This window comes from Tetrao urogallus, assembly GCF_951394365.1.
Source record: "Tetrao urogallus genome assembly, chromosome: 3".
Classification (NCBI taxonomy): domain Eukaryota; kingdom Metazoa; phylum Chordata; class Aves; order Galliformes; family Phasianidae; genus Tetrao; species Tetrao urogallus.
This window is the reverse complement of record NC_136815.1, coordinates 70,985,240-71,007,970: the sequence shown is the minus strand read 5'-3', so window position 1 is coordinate 71,007,970 and position 22,731 is coordinate 70,985,240. Positions and strand designations below refer to the sequence as shown.

The 22,731-nt window shown below is 41.7% G+C and overlaps 1 protein-coding gene across 1 annotated transcript; it reads right to left on the bottom strand.

Moving 5' to 3' along the window:
- Positions 1–131: 131 nt before the first annotated feature.
- Positions 132–22,293, bottom strand: OTULINL (OTU deubiquitinase with linear linkage specificity like; the record flags this gene model as incomplete). The annotated part of the gene is made up of 8 exons (XM_079534042.1): positions 132–311; positions 1,143–1,415; positions 4,258–4,386; positions 5,228–5,377; positions 8,015–8,106; positions 8,206–8,237; positions 8,358–8,517; positions 22,197–22,293. 8 exons carry the CDS (start codon positions 22,291–22,293, stop codon positions 132–134), a joined length of 1,113 nt encoding a protein of 370 aa, XP_079390168.1.
- Between the last annotated feature and the right edge of the window lie 438 nt (positions 22,294–22,731).

Here is a 22,731-nt window from a genome sequence, read left to right as displayed (position 1 = left end):
CATTTACACAATAAACCCATAAATCATTTTGTAATCATCAACATGCATTTCTGCTGCCAGTTAGAAACCTAATTCACTGGAACTGGTTACTCACTACATTATACAAAGGTTAAAAAGAAGTTCTTTGTGCTTCACGTTCTGATAACTGGGATGTGATAGTAGTGGTCATCCTCAGTCAGGAGAGAAATCTCATTCCATTCCCTTCGGTATTCATCTGGACAGTTTACTTGAAATTCTTCAGTATTAAATCTATGCAGTCTGTAAACTTTGATCTTTACTTGAAGCAGGTATCCAAGAAGGAACAGTTCAACCTGAAAATGAAAGAAGTCATAAGACATTTATTTCTAGTCTTAGAAAACAAAAATGAAGACAAGGATAAGATAAGTCTCTTATCTTACTTCAAAACAGCAGACAAAGAATTGCAAAGGTTTTTTTGTAACAAAATCAAGAGTTTCAGGATATTCTTAATGTCCCAGTCATCTTCCTGCCACTCTTTTTCATATTGAGGATATTCTGGGTAATACTTGCAGCTTTGGAAACATCCCTCTTTCACTTGACTCCACACATAATCTGCTCCCACACTCAGCTCACCCAGCTTACCGGGGTGCAATAAGGAACTAATGTTTAATAGACTAATACCTTGAAAAATGGGAAGCCTGCCACCTTCTGATCGCTTGCTACAATGGGGATGCAACAGTAAAAGGAAGCACTTCATGCATTTTAAGCTTGAGAACTGGTTCTTCATTAACATGTCTTGCAAAGGATTGTTTAAACTGGAAAAATGCTTTGGAAAAGCAACTCGTATCCTTGGGCACAGCCAGACACAGATCAAAACAAAGGTGAACACATCATCTATTGACTGACTTTGTAACTGAAATAGATTATGAAAAATGATTTTGCCTATTGGAAAGACTACGTCTATTGATATCTCACAGCATTTACTTCCAGCCCAGCAAAAGAACTGTCCGCACTATTTTATTCTGCTATTTCTTTTTTTTCCTGGAAGTCGTCAGTTTACTTCCCTATATCTCAAAGGAAAAAAAAATGGGCCAAGTATCTCACAAACGATGTACAGTACATTCCCCCAGTCACATCAGAGATGGAATTACTTCTGTGATTTAGTTTTTCATTTGTATCATTACCTGGTCTAGGCAAATGGAGTCACCTATGGCATTCAGATGATTCATCATGAAACTCAAAGGGTCAGAGGAAGTATCCCGAGCAAAGAGGAGGCGAAAAAGGTGGGGTACAGGTTCATCCCTGTTCTTCATTTGCTCGTAGGCTTCAACAACTTCGTAGAGCATGATAAATTTTATAGCCTCATATAGCTTGTGTTCCTTGCTCTCGTCAGAAAAGAGTGCATTACACATGTTTCTTCTTTCTTCGTGATCTTTAGTACCACTCATTTCAGCCCACTAGAAAGCACACAGAAGAATGCTAGTCAACTTATTAACAATTTAGATGAATAACCAACTCATTAAGAATTCTACCTAATATGAAAGACATCAAAATAGGAGTAATTGCCACTTCATACTGCACTGTTCCTGTGGCCAAATGTAACTGCAGATTAGCCAGTGGTTTCGAGTAATTTGCAGTAAAATGTGAAGTCTTAGACACTTCGTTTTCCATTTATCTACTACAGGCTGCTCGAGGCATCTGGATACTTATTATAGGCTATGAGAAAGCAAATGCAATTCCTCTATAAAAAAGCCACCCACCACTACAACAGAAAATCCAGCTATGACTGACAGTAAAATGTGCAACCTCAAAGTCACAGGAAATCAGCATAGGTGCATCAAATATACACTATGCTATAAGCAAAGGTTAGATTAAGTGATGACTCCTGAGTTGTTTTTAACTTACACCATCCAAAATTCAGTAATTTTCCTCAAAGGAACCCTTTGTGTTAGAAGCTAGGCTTGCTTAAATTCCTTAGATGCTAAGTCTAATACAGAAGTAGATCAGTTAAAGAGAACTTATATAAATTGGACATGATATTATGAACTGTATGTATTTGTATGTCTTTAGTGTGTTCTGATTATGAGGTCAAGCTAAGTTTGTTGGCCAAGAATGGACAAGACAAAGACACATGTAGGACAACAGCAAATAGAAATTTCTTGTTCTGCTCAGCTTACAATTGGAGCTCCTCAGCTCTGTGTTGCTCTAGAGAGGTTGAAAGCTGGTGCTCATACTAAGCAAATGAATCAGCCAGGAGATGAACAACATTGGATTAGATACCAAATGAGAAAGATTAAGACATCCAGTCCTGATCACGGTGGATAGAAACAGTCTTCTGAAAGCAAGAAGTTTTTCAGGACCACAATAAGAGATGATGCTCAGGGACTAAGATTCAAATCAGTTGCAGTTAATTCTGTGATTGTATTTATGTGCTGAAACTGCCAAACACCAAGAACTGTAACTCAAAAAGTCTAATTTACTTTACTAATTGAGAAACAGATGCTGCAATCTCCTCACACATACTGAAGACCATTCTTACAGATGAAAAACAAAACCGAGTGGATGAAGCATTACTAATTACCCCTCTGCTAGAGTACTTCTACTACTAATGTGAAAAGTCTAGAGTACAAATTGCTGACTGACCTACACAACCTAGGCCCAAAGGCATCTGCAGAAAAGAGCCCTGAGGATGAGGATGGAACTGGGAAAGGCAGCAGAGCTGGCTGCCTCCTGCTTAGCAAACTGGCAGGCACTCTGCTGCACCTTGCTCACTTGAGGCAAGTCAGGCATGACGAGGCTCAGTCTCACGAGTCTGGGGTATGTAGCAAGCCTCTTGCAAAAGCATGCTAGTGTATAGCTAACATTCTTCAAAAGCCTCACAATACTAGTGCCCACTTTCATCTTCAAGTCATAGTTATAGTAGAATTGCATCTATAAGCTTTAGGCACTAAAAAACATTTACTGAATTTGGCTATTCAAGTTTCAAGAAAGTACAGAAGGTTTCTCACTGTACTTGCAGAGCAGTGAGGCAAGTAAGCAGTCAAATACAGGAGAAACCCAAGTCCCAGTGCTGACTCCCTTTGCACTACTAAATAAACCTTAAAAAAAAAGCATTCATGAAAATAGGCACAAGTCCACCTCACTGGCCAAACAGCATCTTTTTAACAACAGAATAAAGCTAGGAATTAGACCTCATAGAATCACAGAACCATAGAATTACTCAGGTTGGAAAAGGCCTTCAAGATCATCAAGTCCATACCCTAGCTCATGTTCAGCAACAGCATAATGCATAAAGAAGCTGCTCTGCAACAATTAGTCAACTGTATGGATTTGCTTACCATGCTGACTTGAAACTTCTTTCTGTACAAACATCCAGTTTGAATGCATCATCCTAAGGGACTAATATCAAGTGACAAGGAAAAGAAGATAAAAACCAAAAGCCAAACAACCCAACACTGACAAATACAGAGCAAGCAGGATAAAATGATATTTGCCCAACAGAAGCAGTTGCGATGCTGGGAAGGAGAGAGGTGGCATGCTGGGGATAGCTTGTGGCAAACAGAATGGAAGCAGTTCCAAGCTCACACAATGACAGACCAGCAGACATCCTAGAGGAGCTCAAGCAAAAATGCAGGTTCCTGCCAGTCTGAATTTTCATCTTTTTTCCAAGAGACCTTAATGCTACTAAACTCCCAGAGTGTTCAGATGCATAAATAAAATTAAACTCCTGGCTGGGAATACAAGCAATCTGGTTTTGCTGAACAGACAGGGCACTGAGGCTGTCAGATCTTTGCATTCAAGCACTTCAGCTTGCAGAGAGAAATTATTAGAAAAAAACTTAACAAAACATTAACTTAACAAAACATTAATTCCCTATTAAAACGGGGAAGAAAACAGAAGAAAATGCACCATTTGTTGGTTCCCTCCAGTTCTGGGAGGGCATCTAGGAGGATCTCATATAGCATGTAGTTATTTTCATTGAAATGATGAGATATTGTGGAAGATAACCATGCACTAACAGCTGTGGGGAGGGGGACCTCCCTAACTTGCAGGGAGATGGAGTACTTAACCTAGAACCCCAAACCTGAACTCCTCTGCAGAAGTGACAGCCTGCCCAGCAACTGAGTTCTCTAAATCCAAGAGGCAGTCAGACTGCCAGCCTGCCCAGCAACTGAGTTCTCTAAATCCAGGAGGCAGTCAGACTGCCATAGAAATATGTAACATGAGGATGATCCCTAATTCAGTCTCAACCCACTCAGAAGTGCTTTTATGTCAGCCAGCCACCTTCTAAATACTCACATTTGTCTTTAATGTTTCCATACATCTGCGTAATTTTCCAAAGGCATTAGGACCTGTGTAACTTTCTGGCCCAAAACTGTATTGCTGAATCCAGTTGCAACCTTGGGAATACAGAAGCTTTTCAGGAAGCTGGAAGGAAAGAAAGTCAATTAAGGAGAAATCATAACCACAAGAAGTAGACTATAAAATTATGTAAACCTGCCTACCAAGATGTAACACATTTTAATTTATGATGTGATTGTATCTTCTGGTTGTATAGATCAAACAAAAAAATAGAAATAGGCTTCAGAACACATCAAATGTTAAAAGGAAACTCAACTTGACTGCCAAGTCCTTAAGAAACTTTTTAACTAGTGCCAGCCAGAAAAGAAGAAAATATGTTCTCAGCAAAATACACAACCCATACTCTGGAAAAGCTGGATGCATCTGAACTCAGTAAGGCTTCTAGAATTCCAGGCACCTTCCAGCTGGCAGATGTGCCCCCACAGGCAGCAGTTACAGATCCCCTCCTCCTTGCTGCTGTCTCCTGACAAAGCTCCAGGGACTCAGGGCAGAACTCACTCTGCTCCAGCAACATGCTGAGGTCACCTGCTTGATGCCTTCCTTCAGCTATGCTCTTGAACAAGCCACTGGATTTTGCAAGGGTGTGAATGAGGAGAAGTCAAACATCCTTTTGGGTTAAGGGACCAACATATAGCAGAGTGGCAGCAATGTTTATCTTGCTGCCTTTTTTTTTTTTCCTGTAAGCCTCATGTTCATTTGATTATGTTTGGATCAGTGACACTTTTTCAGTGAAGCACAGTTCCAATCGGTTTTAAAAAGTTCTCTTTAAATTCTGATAATAATTTTTCTCTACTCCCACTCATGCAATATCACTTCTCTTGTTTAACAAAGACAGCTGTCTGTTCTGTGAATTCCTTCTGCAGCGCAAGGGCACCTGGCTCACATCCATTTAGGAACTGAATTTTACCTTTAATATATCTCTCTCCCTCATCCACGATGGAAAAGGAATGCCTTGGCTGAATATCTGAAAAATTACTGCTCTTAGGATGCAATAGTTGTCCTTCCTGACCTGCCGCAGATATTTGATATGATAGTTCTGAAATAATTCACTGTATGCCTAAAAAAAAGCAAATAGAAATTAGCAATAAGCAGTTAAAAACTTGGATCAAACTTGCATTACACTGGAGTCTGACTCCAACTACTCGTAACAGAGAACTAGGGAAAAGAGGGAGTATATTTATCAGCTTTATATACACAAAAATGATTTAACATGTTTATGTAAACAAAACTGGTACTGCTCCTTAAGAAGGACTCTTTGCTCTTTCTAAACTTGGCTACTTGCTCCAGACTTTGCACTGTTGCTATCATAAACATTTGCAGGATCAACCAAATCAGAAAAGATCAGTAAGAATTTTGCCATAACAGCTTTAACCCTCATCACTTCACAAGTTACACCAGTGCATGGGATGGAGCAGCAAGAGGGTAGGAAAAACACATCTGGAAAAAACTCTTTTTAGCAGAAACATCATCTTACACCTGAATCTACTATGCAACAATGACCTAAGACGGAGGAAGAGTGGGGACAACTGCAGCCAATACCTTCTTGGCTGTGTAGTTTCCCTGACTCTTCCTTTGCATCAGCTATGATAAGTGTAAGCCTACTGAATTCTTCCTGCTGTTTTGAGGAGTTCAGGAGGCTCAAAGGATTAGATGAATGTCAGGGCCAGCACAAGATGTGTCCTGGGAACATGCCAGGAGCAGATGAGAGCAGGGAGTCAAGGCCTCTTCTTTCAGGATGACCAGATATATCAGCAAACCACATCCAGCAGAACATGTAAGAACCAACAAAGTGAGGAAAACGAAGCAATGAAACAAGCAAAGGACTTCCTTTTTGGTGACAGCAAGCAGATGAGGCTGGTTTAGGTTCTTGTGAGACCTCACTCTAAATTGCTGTGATGACCTCAACCCATTATAACCATCTATTCACTAGACTCCCTTGAGCCTCCTTTTCAGCTCTAATCATCTAACACACTGGAGGACCTTCTGAAAGACCCACTGCTTGATACCTATTTGCAAATCTATTAGGGGTTGTGCTATCTTTAGTTAATTACTTGTTCCTCCAGATCACCTTCAGCCTTGCTCTGTGTTCTAGGCACTTCTGGCATTGTTGGTTTTCTGCATTTAATCTGGAAAAGTTGGCTCTTTTATCCATTTACCATTTGGACATGGCTCCAGGTTTTTGAAAGAGCTCTTCTTTTTTTGAATAACTCCTTTATGGAGCTATTTATCCCTACCAGCTTTCTTCTACACTTTAAGTCCTTTGTACACGTTTGCTCTGTGACTCCACTGCCATGACCTAAAACAATATGCCAAATACACTAACCATACTTAGTTTCTTAGCAGCCTTTTAGGTTCTTTTTAACAGGCTTCCTCATTTTTATGCTCTTTCCTTTCTGAAGGTGAATGCAATTGTAATGATTCTTTTGATTTGTTAGTCTTGTAAGGATGTTGAATACAAGTACACACTGTCCCCTGCTCTACAGAAATGAAATTAGAAAACAGTATTTTGAGGCAGATTCTGTACACTACTCAGGACCAAGGTAAGGGTTACTTCCTTTCTTAAAGGCTTCCTGGAAAACTTCTACAGTACAGCTGATGACAGCATCCTGAATTTCATCCCCACAGTTATTGTCCAGTGCAGATAGCCAGTCAATCTCATTACTACTGCACTCCCTGCCCTCTCTCTTTCTCTCTCTCTCAGCATTACATGTTCAATGTTCCCACTATGCTTAGATAATCAGAAATACAGACTGGTGTTGCATTTGTCCCATGTTAGTCTTAAATTTCACAGCAGGATACTAGGATGTAAAGTCACAGTCGATTAACTGGATTTGACACTAAACTTCAACAGATACTACTACTGTAGCACCAGGAAAGCTACTTTAGCTAGAAATTGTATAGGAAAAGTAGAGATCCAGCCCCTGGTTTCTGAGACTCCCTTGGTGACTAAAACTTCACATAGTTGAAACAGAGAGCTATAAAAAGAGATATTTGCTCTTCTTCATCACTTGAAGCCCAACCCCATCACAAATTAGAATAATGGCCAGCACCTGTCAGGCCCTTCAGAGCATTATGCCATACCTGCCAAGTCTTCTGCTGCACTACCTCTCTCAGCAGCTACCAAGACACAACTGCTAACAGCCCTCTGCACATGCAATAACTTAGGTATTTGTGAGAACTTGCAGCTGCCCTTTCTGCCTGCTAGGGGTATAAGCACATGCACACAACATACACAACTGAAAAACACATAAGCAGACAGAAGGCAGCTATCTAACATTACTGAACCGTGAACTGAATAGATCCCCAGCTCAGGAGTTCAGCCATCCAGAACTGAAAGCCTGACAGATGTATGATTATTAAGATGATTGCAGCTGGCAGCTTAAAGATACAAGAAACATTGCCTACAACCAGGCTATTTGGGCTGCAGTACTCAGAATGATATTTTTCCACTGTTGTAATGAAAGTCATCCAGAGCACTCAGAACTACTGCCTGGGTGGCTTGAACTATGGAGAAGAACTTAGAAAAGATGCAAGACTAAAATCTAATCTAGATTGCAACTGCAGTCTTAATACATGGTAATGCTGTCCGTTTCTCATTTAAGCAGCAAGCTCTGGGAGCTGTAGCAGCTGCTTGCACTGGAACTGCTCTTCTCAGGTAGTTCTCCCACATCCTCATGCAGAAATCAACTCTTACCTCTCTCATGTGTTTGGCCTGCTTTGTTTCTTCTCTCCATTCTCTTGCACTATAAGCAAGAAGGTCAACTTCTTCCAACACGCTGCAATTCTCTAAATCAAGATTAATTTGCAGATTAGTTACCTTCCACTGTTCTGCATTTAAAGGGCAGGGTGGGGATTAATGAACACAGAATGACAGCAAAAGATTACTTATGAGCTTTCTTTGAAGGTAGCTGCTCCACCTGAAATCCAAATGATAAAACAGGTATCAAAGAGAAGTTATCAAAGGAAAATATTTACCAAAATAAGCAACACTATTGAAAATTAAAAGTCTGCAAACTACCATTTGAATTGAAACCTACCGTGTCAGTAGCTGTGCTAAAAAGCTGTACAGCCTTCTGCAATACCAAAAGACAGCAGCGAGGAAAGACATGCTTAGCATTAGCTGTAGTTTCACTTTTTGCCACACGAGACACAAGGATTGCTTGGTAGCTCTTGTCCAGGACTGCACCTCATGACTTCCTGAAATAGTGATAAAAAGAAAAATCTTTTCACTCTTTTGCAATGCTTATTTGCACTTTTTTTTTCTTTTTCTTTTTTTTTTTTTTAAATCATCCAAGTGCAATACCACTGCAAATAAAACACACAACATGAAATGCAAAAGGAGCGCTATACTTAGTGACTCACTTGATTTTTGAACTGTCTGAGCTTTTGGCTGTATGTCACTTATGTTTCCAAGCTTTTTGTCCACACAATGAAGGCTACATACAGTCAATGGACGTCTTCACAAGAAGACTAATATCAAAGCAACTGTCCAGTGACAACAAGAATTGCTGCAGGATACGCTGGTCCATAGACCCATACAGCCATTACTTTGCCATTAAATCAAGGTTTTAAAGACAAGAAGTTGTTGGGAGTTTAGTCTGCAAATGCACCATATAAGGTAATAGCTAACTATAAGATCATAGCTAACTATACACCATGTGAATGCTACAGGAAATAAAGGAATGTTCCTGGCTCAACTTGGACAAGTTTAGGCTCAATGTGAGACTCAGGAGAAATCTGCTCCTCAAGAGATTTGGTATAAAGCCCAGGAGATAATCAACGAAGGGACTGTGTTCTTCGCAAACATAAGCCAGGACAAGCTTGCTTTGCTCTCCTGGTACTACTGGGAAGGTTAGAGATGGGTTTGGCAGTCTCCTACTAATCAGAAAATCTAGAATTGAGAGGTGTACAGAGGCTGAAGAGCTGATGACTGCAGTGTTTGCTCCCTAAGTGAGAAATGTATCCTCTGACTGAAATTTGAGAATATGAAATTCCCAGAGTTTACAACCAACAGCTGCTCTATTAACTTCTTAATTGACTTACTACAAAATTTTTAAAATAACTTCATTTTTTTTAAAAGGCATCTCCAGAGAAGATTAAAAGATCCCTCCCTAGAGAGTCCATGACGGGAGTAATTCATTCACCATAGATTTATGCCAGCTGAACTTTTGCCCCTTCTGACTCTAAAGGTTTTCCATGCCCTGTCAACAGCTATCCAGGCAGAGCTGCGCATGGATTCAAACCTTGGTAACGAGATAAACAGCCACGCATGCATTTTTATGAGCATTGTTGCATACATAGAAAGCACTGCTGATATTTAGTCTTTCCTGATATTCAGTTGTTTGAAGAAGTTTTATTACAGGATGTCCTATGTAAGCTGTCTGGAAGCAAGACTCGTAACTGGTCTCTCCCACGAACGAGGCAAGTTAATAGCTGTAAATGTAGGAGAGTTAATAAACTCTGAAGAGGTAAATAGGAGGAGTTTAGGGGTACTAGTTCCTCTTACACAAAATCTGTGCTGCTGTGAATGCCTGTCACGCAAGACAGACCAGTTACCTTCTGCTCATATGCTGCACTAACAGATGCTGAGCTGGCATGACCCAGGGTTACGCCAGCGTATGCTGAGTAGGAAAAGACACAACAAAGAAACCAAAATCTGATGGAAGAGTTTATTGCTGGTCCCAAGTAACAGACAGCAAAGCATCACCTGTGCAGTTCAAAAATGTCACAGATCTTGCGAACACTGGGACAATCCCACCTACATCACACTGCAGATGAAAAATCAATAGAAGCCTTCACAACAGTCACCTAAATTGCTACCAACAGAACAAAAATTAAGCATGAGTAGAAGACAACACACCTGTTGTGCACAGCAATCTACTCTTTCTTTTCTTTAGAATAAAAAGTCAGCACTGAAAAACCTCTTTCAATTGTAAATACCTGAACCTCTTGCTAACTAGAACAGAATTTATAGGCTTACAAATATCACTCAGCCTTCTCCATCAGTGGATGCTTTGGACTTGCGCTCACTGTTGTACAAAAACCTATGATTACTGGTTTGGCTAACAAACCAATGATGCCTGTGACAGGGAGACTTGAACTTGACGATCATTGACGTCCCTTCCAATCCAAGTCATTCTATGATCATTCAAACAGAATTTGTTAACAGCTGTTTAAACACAAGGTACCTAAAGAAAGGTACAATAACCTTCAATTCGATTACTGAAATGATCACACAGCTCCTTTTTTGAATAAACTGGTACTAAAAAGAAGTGAGAACTGGTCTGTCTATTCAACCGGCATATGTCATTTTATTGGATACCAAGAGATGGATGCGAACAGCTGGACAGTACTCAACTTTTCTTCCTTAACTTCTTTTACAGGCAGAAATCTGAGAGAATTGCATTAGCATGAGCTCTTCTGGTTAAATCAAACAACCTCTTGTAAAAGTTTTTGATGGCATTAATCTTGCAAAGAGAACACGCTGAAGTGTGAAAATCCATTTCAATGCTCAGGGTGAGCAGGAACATGAGCAACTATTCTCCAAGGAGTGCTGGGAAGCACTGGCTTACCCATTTCAATTAAAAAAAACATGAATTCACGTCAGAAAACAAGCAGTAATTAAATACTGTTCACACATTTTTATGTTCTTTGTGGATTTGTAAGTAGAAATTTCCCTAACATAAAGCCTAATAAGAGATGGGAAACCCTACAGACATGTGATTTTGACTATCTTCACTACACTTTTATTACAGCGTACTCTGGACTTCATAAACTTCCCCTCCTGTCATGGGAAAGCTGCTGTACAAACAGCACTTTGTGATCCAGATACTACTTTCAGTGCTTATGTCACTCTTAAAAATGTAATTACATTTTTTATTCAAGTAAGTGACATTTAGAAGTGGCAGCTGGATCACAAAGTACTGCTGATAAAAATACATCATGAACAAAATATGAATCAAAGAAGAGAGCAGTTTTAAATAGATCTTTCCTCCCCCCATCTGCCCCCTCCAAAATTCCTGAGAAAACGGAGAGCAATTAAATAATAACACACTGGTGGGGGAAGAGTAAAATAATCCCACGGATTTTTCAACTCAATTCATTCCCTAGGATACAGACACAATTCCTCCTCTTCCCTCTAGAGGCAGATACAGAGCTGCTGCCCTGCAACCCGACATCTTTTTGATGAGTGACTGCCACATCATCAACCTCCTGCTAGTGCCAAACCTTGAGGTTTTACCCTGCCAAAGACAGCAGGAGGGGACTCCGAAGAAAAAGAATGGCAGAAAAAGTGATGAATAACAGACATCTGCAACATACGCTTCTTTCACAAACAACTCTCCTAGCTCAAGAAAAGTCACTAGAAAAAGAAAAAAAAAGAAAAAAAAAGAAAAAAAAGAAAAAAAAGAAAAAAAAAGAAAAGAAAAGAAAAGAAAAGAAAAAAAAAGAAAAAAAAAGAAAAAAAAAGAAAAAAAAAGAAAAAAAAAGAAAAAAAAAGAAAAAAAAAGAAAAAAAAAGAAAAAAAAAGAAAAAAAAAGAAAAAAAAAGAAAAAAAAGAAAAAAAAAGAAAAAAAAAGAAAAAGAAAAAAAAAGAAAAAAAAAGAAAAAAAAAGAAAAAAAAGAAAAAAAAGAAAAAAAAGAAAAAAAGAAAAAAAAGAAAAAAAAGAAAAAAAAGAAAAAAAAGAAAAAAAAGAAAAAAAAGAAAAAAAAGAAAAAAAAGAAAAAAAAGAAAAAAAAGAAAAAAAAAGCCCCATATCTGACACCTTCTTATAAGTTTTTTTTTGAAGGCTACCATCTTCAAAACGTGTCTGATGAAACACAAGATGCGTGGGATCAGCCTGGGGACCAGTGCACACCACCTTATGCTGTGCTGGAGCACGTTCCAGTGTGCCCATGCCTGATGGCACCAGTCAGCTTCTTACTCCTCCCCTTGTAACAAGGCCATCACAAAGGTAACAGAACATCTTCCAAAATTAAAAGCTGACCATAAGACTCCTTTTAAAAATGTTCCTCTTCACAGTCCTGCTTTAAATTTGGTGTTGAAAGGAGGACTTAGTATGAAATTTGGCTACTTTGTACCAACAGCTATCACACAACACTCTGTGCCTAGTTCCTAAAAAGCAGGTATGCCCTTCTCCAAAGAGTGGAACAGAATGGGTTCCGTAGTTCTATCCTTCCTTCTCACTCCTCTCTTGGATACAGAGCTAGGAAGAGAGACTGAGAATTCCTGACCTTAATAAATGCTTAACTCACATACCTTGTATATCAGACCATTTTCCAACTTTCTTGAATCTCCATCTGAGGAACTTCAACTAACTGAGTACCTCAACTAACCCAAGCAAATCTTGGCACCAGGAGGCCCAAGCCTGTCTCTTCATTCTGTGTGTGCCTGTCTTTACTGCATGTAACATTTTTCGAAATTATGCAGAATAAGTTCCACGGTATGTTATAAAATTGGCTAACTCCATCTAGTAAGAGAAAATGATCAAACTTACACTTTTAAAACATGTGTCTGTTTTAAGTGATGCACAGATGTGTGTATACACATCAAAATAGGTAAAAAGCTATTAATTATACAGACTGAATAGCTACAGTAGATTCCATCCTGTAACACTGTATAAAGAGAAATACGCATTTTAAGTAGTGCCAAGTAATTATACACTTTCTTTGACTTCCCAGAGTTTAATATCAGCACCCTAGGAAAAAAAAAAAAGAGAAGAGAAACTATCAAAACCAGAAATGATTGAGCACAAGGTACTGAATCAATCACTGCTTCCCATATAACTGTTTCACTAAGAAACTCTGCCAAGCAAAGCAAAGCCAACTTGTTGAACAACTTTCTCCATCTGTTCTGGTATAACAACTAGAGGTGAGGATTTCTGGTTGGTATATGTAGGTTGTTAGAGGTAACAAGATAATAGAGATCATATCCAAACACTACTGGATTGCTTTCAGTTAGTTCAGTTCAGTTAGTTTCTGAGATCATGAAACAAAATCAAATTATGATCTATCCTTGCAGTGCTAATAGTTTGGAAGTACCTGAAGGCCTCATACCCAGAGAGTGGTGGTCAACGGCTCTATGTCCAGATAGAGATTGGTGAGTAATGGGACAGACGCTCTTTAACATCTTCATCAATAAAATCAGCAGTGGGATCAAGTGCACCATCAGCAAATTTGCAGATGACGCCAAGCTGTGCGGCGTGCTTAACATGCCGTTGGGATGGGATGCTGTTCACAGGGATCTAGACAGGCTCATGCACTGGACCCCTGTGAATTTCATGAGGTTCAACAAATCCAAGTGCAGGATTTTACATCTGGGTCGTGACAGCCTCCACTCGAGTCCAAACTAGCGGATGTAAGGATGGAGCACAGCCCTGGCAAAAAGGACTTGCAGTACTCATGGATAGGAACCTGAACATGAGCCAACAATGTGCCCCTGCAGCCCAGAAAGCCGACCGTATCCTGGGCTGCATCATAAGATGCATGACCAGCACAGTGAGGGAGGTGACTCTGCCCCTCTGCTTTGCTCAGATCTCACCTGGAGCACTGTGTCCAGATGTAAAGTTCTCAGGTGTACAGGAGAAACATGGACCCATCGGAGCACATCCAGAGAAGGGCTAAAAAATGATCCAAAGGATGCAAGATCTTTCCTATGAGGACAGGTGAGAGAGTTGGGGCTGTTCAGCCTGGAGAAAAGAATGTTCCAGGGAGACCTGAAAGTGGCCTTTCAGTATCTAAAGAGGAGGTGTAACAAAGAAGACAACAGAGTCTTTAGCAGGATCTGTTATAACAGGACAAGGGGAAATTGTTTCCATACTAAAAGGGGGAAATTTAGATTGGATATAAGGAAGAAGTTTTTTATGATGAGGGTGGTAAGGCACTGGAACACGTTGCTTAGACGTGGTGGGAGCCCCATCCCTGGAGATGTTCAAGGTCAGGTTGGGTGGGGCTCTGAGCAACCTGATCTAGCTGTATGTGTCCCTGTTCATTGCAGGGAAGTTTGACTAGATGACTTCTAAAAGTCCCTTCCAACTTGAATGATTCTATGAAAAGTGAGCCATTTACAGACAAAGACGGTAATTATCAGTGACAATTTACCAAAAGCTCAACCATGCCTACTGATGAGATCTCAACTTCTACCTAGTAACAAAAAAATCCCAGCTCCAAGCTGTTACTAGAATCATGTAGTTACCTAGAAAATGGAATTTTTCCTGTAGCACAGAGGTCCATCACTGGTAAGAAAGCCTTTATGTACCCAGCTGGTCTGCACAGGAGTCGCAAGTAACTCTCACCTCGACTTAATCTATTATTTTGAGGAAGCCCACTCCAAGCATTCCTTTTCTGCCTTCTGCCACACCGCATGTTGAGTCATTCCTAAAGTTTGTTTCTTTAACTTGCAGACACAACTCTTCAAAATGCCCTTTATAATCTTTTTTTTTTTGTGCTCAATCCAAACTAACAGTAAATATTTTCCTCCTGAACATCCTCTTTTGCTTATGTTTCGCTAAGAGGCCAGAGTAATATTAATACCTTGGGTTTTTCGGTTGACTGTTTAGATAACTGAAGCTTCAAGCAGGGAAAAAAACATTCAAGTTTCTTCTTTGCAGTAAGGAGTTCTGTTCTTTTCCTTGTTAAAATCCTGTTTGCAAGACAGCATGTAGAATTACAGAATGACCTCGGTTGGAAGAGATCTTAAAGCCTGCCAGCTCCAAATCTCTGTCATGGGCAGGGCTGCCACCCACCAGCCCAGGCTGCCCAGGGCCCCATCCAGCCTGGACTTGAGTGCCTCCAAGGATGGGGCACCACAGCTTCTATAGGCAGCTGTGCCAACGCCTCATGCTTTCTGAGTAAAGAAATTCTTCCTAACATCTAACCTAAATCTCCCCTCTTTAAGTTTAAAGCCATTCCTCCTTATCCTATAAAGTCGGTCCCTTTCCTGTTTGTAAGCTCCCTTCAAGTACTGGAAGGCCACAATGCAGTCTTCCCCCCAGAGCCAAGCTGAACAAGCCCAAATCCATCAAGCCTTTCTTCACAGGAGAGGAGCTCCAGTCCTTACAAGCTGTACCTGCAAGCCCATCCCTCCCTATACTCACTAGGGCCCAGCCAGGCCAGCCATCTGCACATCCCTACGGACGGCTGTACTGCTGGCACTCTCTCCTAGTGTCTCCAGACAGGGGTCTAGCAGGCTGTAGTGATGGTTGTGCACAGAATAGTGCTTGGATGTCCCTGGTGGCTTTCTGTGGTTCATTCCCAAACAGCAATGGGAGGCCCCATAGGGTCCTTTGCCAAAAGGCTGCAGCGCAGGGGAGAAGGCAGACAAATGTTTGTCCACCTGGCAGGCACTCACTGCAGAATAGCATTTAAACTTCCATTTGTCAATAAGCAGTTATCTCAAGTGACAGACAAGGAAAACAGTACATCAAGTAACTCATGACAAACAAAAAAATCAATTTGTCAGAGCACACTTACTGTCTTAGCATTATCAGTGACAACTGTTCAGTCTTACTGGCAGTGCATACATCTGGCTTCAGGGTCTCACTAAGCTCCCAATTCCAAAGCCTCCCCTGTCAATTAGGCTGCATCCATGCAGATCATCATTCCCACCACCATTTGTCAGATCCCAGATGATCTTGCTGCTGTACCCTCACGACTCCAATTTTACATCTGCCTGCACACCACAGCCTCTGAAAGTTCACCAGACCCTGCAGGTCATGCAGCACCACACAGAACTTTTTCACAAAGATACAAAACAACATCTGGCTGTGCATCAGATAGCAACATCTGTGCTTTCCACCTAGGAATGTGCAGAGGTTAATTCCACTGTGTCATCCCAGGCAGACAAGTTACAACTGCTTGTCTCCTTTCCTCTTTCCAAGAAGGATCAGAAACAGAAGGAAAAATATCAGTCATCACTCTTAATATAAATGACAGGAATCACTCTTACATCCCCTTTCCCCCCTCCTCTCCATGTCCAACCTGATGGAAGTCACACCCCCAGCTTCATTCTGCACAGCTAATGCCATCAGTGTGGAGGTAGATGGGGCTTTAAACTGTGCTCTCTCTTCATCTTTTAAGGGCACAAGTTTCAAGCTGACATATTTTAGTTAGCTTACACACGTGGGCACCCTCTTCCAACATTCTGAAGTGCAATAACATGCATTTCTGTCCTAAAACTTTAAGTAAGGTTTCAAGGTAAAACTTTCCAAGGTAAAACCATCTGCATCAAGATCACTTACACATTAGTTACCTAGGGCATTCAGTAACTTTGGAACATGGCAGCATCATTTTTAGACAATCCATGATGGCACAAAATTCTCTGTTTTTAAAATCCTCAGCCCGTGGCAAGTGTGGCACAGCTAAAATTCATGCACAGGAAGTGACACAAAGTGAAACCAGAACTGAAGAGCACGCAGGAGCTCAGCAGGATGCTCCAGCGGGCACACATACTGCTCAGAGCTCTGATCAAAACAAAGCTGGGAGAAACAGGCAAGACAGCTGTGTCACATGGACCTGAAGCAGGTACCAAAGTCTGCTGGATGACAAATTGTGACAGACTCTGCTGGGGCGGCATAGTCTCAGCTCACAGTGATGAAAATCATGCTGGCATCTCCCCTGCGGCAGCCGACCCAGCACCTTGCCCCAGTGCTATGGCCCTGGGCGATGGTCAAAGCCCCACATACATGACAATGTCACAACAATACTTCTTGGATTTTTAGTCCTCCACATTAATGCAACACAGCTGAACTAAGACAACACAACTGTCCTGGTCAGCCCACAGCCTTCTCACCTGACAAATGCTCACTGAAAGCAATCTTTGGGCATCACAAGTTGCCCTGAATCATATCCATTTGCACGGGCATGTGGTGCAAGCAGCATCTGTCCTTGCTGGTGACATGGAAATAGGAGCTAGAGATGCACCTCCTAACTTTGTCAGGAGCTTTCAGCACAAGCAATAGAGAAATCCCAATTGCTGGGCTCTGGTTCCTGAGGCTGCCAAAAGTGGATGGTATTGGTCCTCAGCAATGAAAAATGGGGAAGAAACTACAGAGTCAGAGTAAGGCTACAAAAAAAACTAGAAGTTGTTGACAAAAATTTTTCAGGAAATTCATGAAGTGACGTGGTGTAGCTCTGCAGTATCTGACAGCATGTTTGCCTTCACTGGAGCCTTCTCAAAAAAACAGACAGGAACACCTCTCTCTCTCCCCACTTCTTGTCACTCTGGGGTAAAACTTCGACTTTATATAGGTTCAGATGACAGATAACCCAACCACGTTACACTGTTAACTGGAAAAAAAATACACAACAACCTCTTCATCATATCTAATCTTGTAATAACTAACTAAACTGCCTAGCACTGGTGCTAGGCCCAGGAGTTGGATGGACTGTCAGAAACTCTCTCAAAGCAGAAAACAGATCCATAAGCAACTCAGGATCAGATGTTGGACAGCAACTCTTGACTTCACAGTATGACTCATTTAGAATGTCTGAACACAAACAAGATTATAATAGGACTAGTAAGGCCCACTAGTAATTTTTAAAGAACAATTTCCTAGCCTAAACCAAAAGGAAATTAAGAAGTTCCTTAAGGTGAGCTTTATGTAATTCTATAATCACTCTCACAAATTTACTGTGTCCTGACAGCAGCATAACTGACAACCTTTGGACACCTGCACACTGGTTAGTCACTCATGTTTTCAAAACATCTCAATGACAGCCACACTCACCTCCCCTCGTGTCATTCAATGGCACTGTGACTCCCACAGTTCAGCTGTGTGGGGGCAGGAGGTATGGGACAGAAGAGTTTCTGAAACCTCAAACTCACTTGCCTGGGTAATCATGTAAGGTCAATTGCTTTCAGACATAAAGCTCATGGAAAATTGCAGGCCTTACTGAAAAACCTGTCCATATTTGTTGTTGTTGTCGTCTTAAGAGATAAGACATGTGGGTTTAACCTAGAGACTGTATCTAAGAAACAAAGGTGGAAAGACAGTTGTGATGCTGAGTGGGAAAGCCATATCATTCATCAGGGAACCTGATCCAAAATGTTAAACAAAATGAAAAACAAACAAACAAGAAACAACTTCCATCCCAATGGCAAAAAGAAACTTGGAACTATGAAAATGAAGTATTTTTTTCAACGGCCCAAATCTAAAAAGCACCAGTAAGAAGCATTTTACTGCTGCTTTTGTCCTTGAAAATTGTATCTAACACCCTTCACTTTTTACATGACCCTTATACAAAACTGCCAGTATACCATATAAATAGGCACAGCTGCAGATTTTCCTCACGGTATCTCTTTCAATTCTTAATTAACTTATTTACCCAACAGTAACAACATACAAGGAACAAGCTTCAGTGATTATAAAACAATTTTCTGAAATTAAAATCCCAAATGGATCATTTATTTCTTCCTATGTCCTACATGTTTTAACTCCTTGTTTCAGCACTTGCAGACACCGGTGTGGGTCAAACAAGTGGGAGTAACTGCAATTTCACATAGCAAAGAGCAACACATAGCCTTAAAATACACTTACTAAATAGCACAGAAATCAGATTCTTTTTCCAGCAAAAGGTGGTATAAGCTGAATTAAGTTGGTGCAGCTCCTCCAAAGAGCAGACAATTGGTTCCTATGAAAAGCTGTGCAAAATGAGAGAGCTGGACCAGCAACCACTGAAGCAGAAACACAGCCTGAAGTGCATGGCTGGAAGGCAAATAGGCAGGGCATGGCATCCTCACATAACAAGACCTACTTGGCAGTGACTTCAGAGACACATGGACACATGGTACTCAGGACTATGGACAGTTGGGGAGCGGTTCAGAAACGATGCACGATCATCCTCCTGAGCCTTCCCAAACCACACGCTCATTTCTGGACTACTTTGCTCAACACCCTCACCTTTCCAGTGGAACAGAAGCCAGCTTGCAACATTTAAATTCAGATTCAACATGGTGAAAACTAAACAAAGAGCAAAAGCCCCAACACACACCCAACATGAAACAGCACACGGTGCTTTAAACCCAAGACGAACCATGTATTTTAAGGCAATCACACAGAGCATTCAGAACACCCAACTTCTCAAGGAAAAAACAAGAAACCGAACTCCCAACATATAAAATCCTATCAGGAAGAGCTGTCACACTCTGCTCCAACAAAACCCGACGGCGGTGCGCAGCCCTCCAGCCAGCCCCAGGCAGGTGCTCTCCGCCTTACACACCAGCGTTAGCCTTCCTCGGTTCACGGTGCCGCTCCCCTGGGGAACCCGCGGAGCAGCTTTTCGGATATTCTCATTTTTGAAAAACAGCCTCAAAGAATTCAGATGGAAAACAAAACAATGAAGAGGGAAAAAAAAAAAAAAAAAAAAAAAAAAAAAAAAAAAAAAGGAGAATCAGCGAATAAAAACTGCATACACATGCCCCCACCCCCAAATGCTCAGCCGGCCCCTCCGCAGCCCCCTCCACCCCCGCCTCACCGCACCCGCTGGAGGCCGGCTGGAAGCACCGATGGGCTCCGGCCCCCCCCCGTGCGGCCGAGGGGCGGGCAGCGCCGCGGGGCCGCCTCTGCCGAAAGGCGCGGTGCAGGGGGGCGGTGGCTTTTACCCGGCAGCCCTGCCGTGAGGGCCGGGCGGCGCCCTGCCGTGTGCTGTGTCTTGTGGCTGAGGTTGTGTCGGTGGAGGGTAGCGCCACTGGTGTCTATCTGAAGCTGAGCCCTGGAACGTAAACGCGATTTAAGAGTCGGATTTTGTGCTTTTTTTCTTTTTTTTTTCCCTTTTTTTCTTTTTTTTTTTTTGCCATCATTAAAATTTCATTTCCTTGTTATTTCATTCATTAACAAAATGAAGTGTTTTCTGTCCAGAAGGAAGTTTTCCTTTGCCAGATACCGATCCTTGAAGCAATCCTTTAGCTGTAATCTGTCCCTGTTTGAATAAAACGATGTAATTTATATTCTGGTTACACATTAAGGAACACTTTTCCTTCATGTCCCGAGGGACTCTGTGGGAAAAACAGAAGGGAATTTTAATGGCCTGAGCAAGTGACGCAGGCTTAAATCTTTTACAGAGTTATAAGCAGTTTGCACCAGCACAGGGCTAGGACAAACTTGCAAGGCTTTTCCTTTTTTCTTTTTTTTTTTTTCTTCCTAGAAGAGTGGAAGATATTAAAATGTTTGGAGATAAACCTTTTAAATAGCAGTGTGCCCAGCACTAAGCTGGGAGGCCACAGAAAGCTATGAGCAGATTTGCCTAAGAAAGTACATGTTTAAAGATCAGCTAGGAACAGCAAGGTCAAAAGCTTGGCTTAATCTAGCTACATGTGTCCTTGTTCATTGCAGGGGAGCTGGACTAGATGGCCTTTAAAGGTTCCTTCCAGCTCAAATGATTCTACGAAGGCCTGAAGCTGGCACTTGTCACTTGTGCAGCACTGTGTGCTGCTCCTCAGAAAAAAATTCATCTTGGAGGGAAAAAAAAAAAAAAAAAGGATGTCACCACTGGGCACCTTTATGCTGCGCTCAGTTAGTCCATGCTCCAGTTTGCCTCCAAGGTGAAGTGTAACATGCTGCTGGAAAGGGGACACCCAGCAGGAAGCAGTGTTGCCTGCATTGCACTGGGCTCGCAGTGTCAGGGCTCTGCTCCTGGACCTGTCCCACCTGCAGCAGCCACAGTCTTCGCTTCCCCGCCAGCTCCAGACACTTCCTCCTTGGCTCAGACACTCAGTGTCAGTATAGCTTCATGCTCCAGCCAAACCTACATTTGCCTCTTTCCACGCACTCTATATTGTGTTAATATCTTGGGATTTAACAGATGGTTTCTGTGTGCAGCCCGCCGTGAAAGTTAGTGTTGATCTGTCTGCTGACTCACTGGAGAAGTGGGTTGAAACACACATAGTACAAAAGCTGCAAATCAAGCCCCATGCAATGAGTCCCTCTCAACTGGCTCTCTGCTCTCCTCTCACAGCATTCACTCACTACATGGGTGCAATACCCAGAGAATATGCCTCTCTCTGGTGCTACAAAGGTTCAGAAAGCTTGTCCAGGTGAGAACTTTCCCAAAATGCCTTGGAAAACCATGCCAGAAACTAGAGAAGGTCCAAGTTTGAGTAGGTGCTTAAAGTGATGCTTGCAGAAGCAGTGCCTTGGAACAGGCCTGTATCTGTGGGGACAAGGAAAGTTCCAGGAGCTCAGATCAGAGCAGCCTGTGTCTGATTCTCTTCATCCAGACTTTCTGCTTGTGGCACTTTGCTGTGTGCCAGTAGCAAGCCTCCACTACTACAGGATATTTAAGATATTTCCTGCTTTTAGGGAGCGCTGTGAGCTTTCCCATAGCACAAACCACACCTTCCTCTGTTTCTCCAAGTGACAGCCTCTCCAAGCTGCAGGCCTGCCCTGGGACAACCTCACTCTGCTTGTACTCACACAAGACTGCAGAGCAATCACAACAAAAGCTTACACTGAAAGCTACACTAAGCAAATATGAAGATATTTTGTTTATCTCTGCTTAAACTAGTAAATCATCAGCAGAAGAAAATGCACATTTTTGCTCCCATCTGCAGGTGAGTGACAGGAGCATAAAGAACCTCAACAATTCAAAAGGAGTGCTAAAAATATTTGCTGAGACAAAGGCAAACATATCCAGCTGAGTAAAAGTGGGAAACTCAGTAGGGGGCTGACAAGAGCTTCAGTCTTCGGGTTTTCAAGTCCATTACTAACAATCAGGAACAATTTCCTCATTTGTTATAGCTTGCTACTACTGCTCAGGTCGTGTATAGTCTGGCACAAAGGTAAAAGCAGCGCCCATGCAGCTGTGATCTCCACAGGAGTGTCCTGTCTGGGACACCAGTCTGGGGGGATGCTGTAATTTAGAGCACAGCTCCAGGAACTTACCAGCACTTCTCTTTGAGTGGTTAATTCTGCTTCTCTTTTCTTGCTTAGTGAACTGGTCTCCACCTGTAATCGAGTTCTTGTCATGTCGCCTCTGCATCTCCTCTCTAGTGTATTCCCAGCTGGATCTCTCTCCCCTGCTTCTTGTCCTGGGACAGAAAATGAGTCCTCAGAGACTGAGTTTGTCTTTACAAATCAACAAACTGTGAAAGGATCTGACTTCCCGTTTCATTTCCGTTCAAGTTTTCAAAGTCACACAGGCTGTGTCTGCTTCTCTATATCCAAGCCACAAGAAGAATCATCAAGCATAACTCAGCTATTTATAAATGTCACGTTGTTACCTCACTGCATGCCTTCCATGTTGTTCCAGTGCTGGAGATGGCAGGGTGATTTTCAGGCTGTGATGTACCTGAGTGATCTGTATCATAGTAGTCCTCAGAGTTTGTCTCGGAGCTGCCATGTTTGATTACTAAAGATTTAACATGTGGTCGATGTACTTCTGCAGAAACATAGTGACTGTGAAGGTGTGGTCCACATG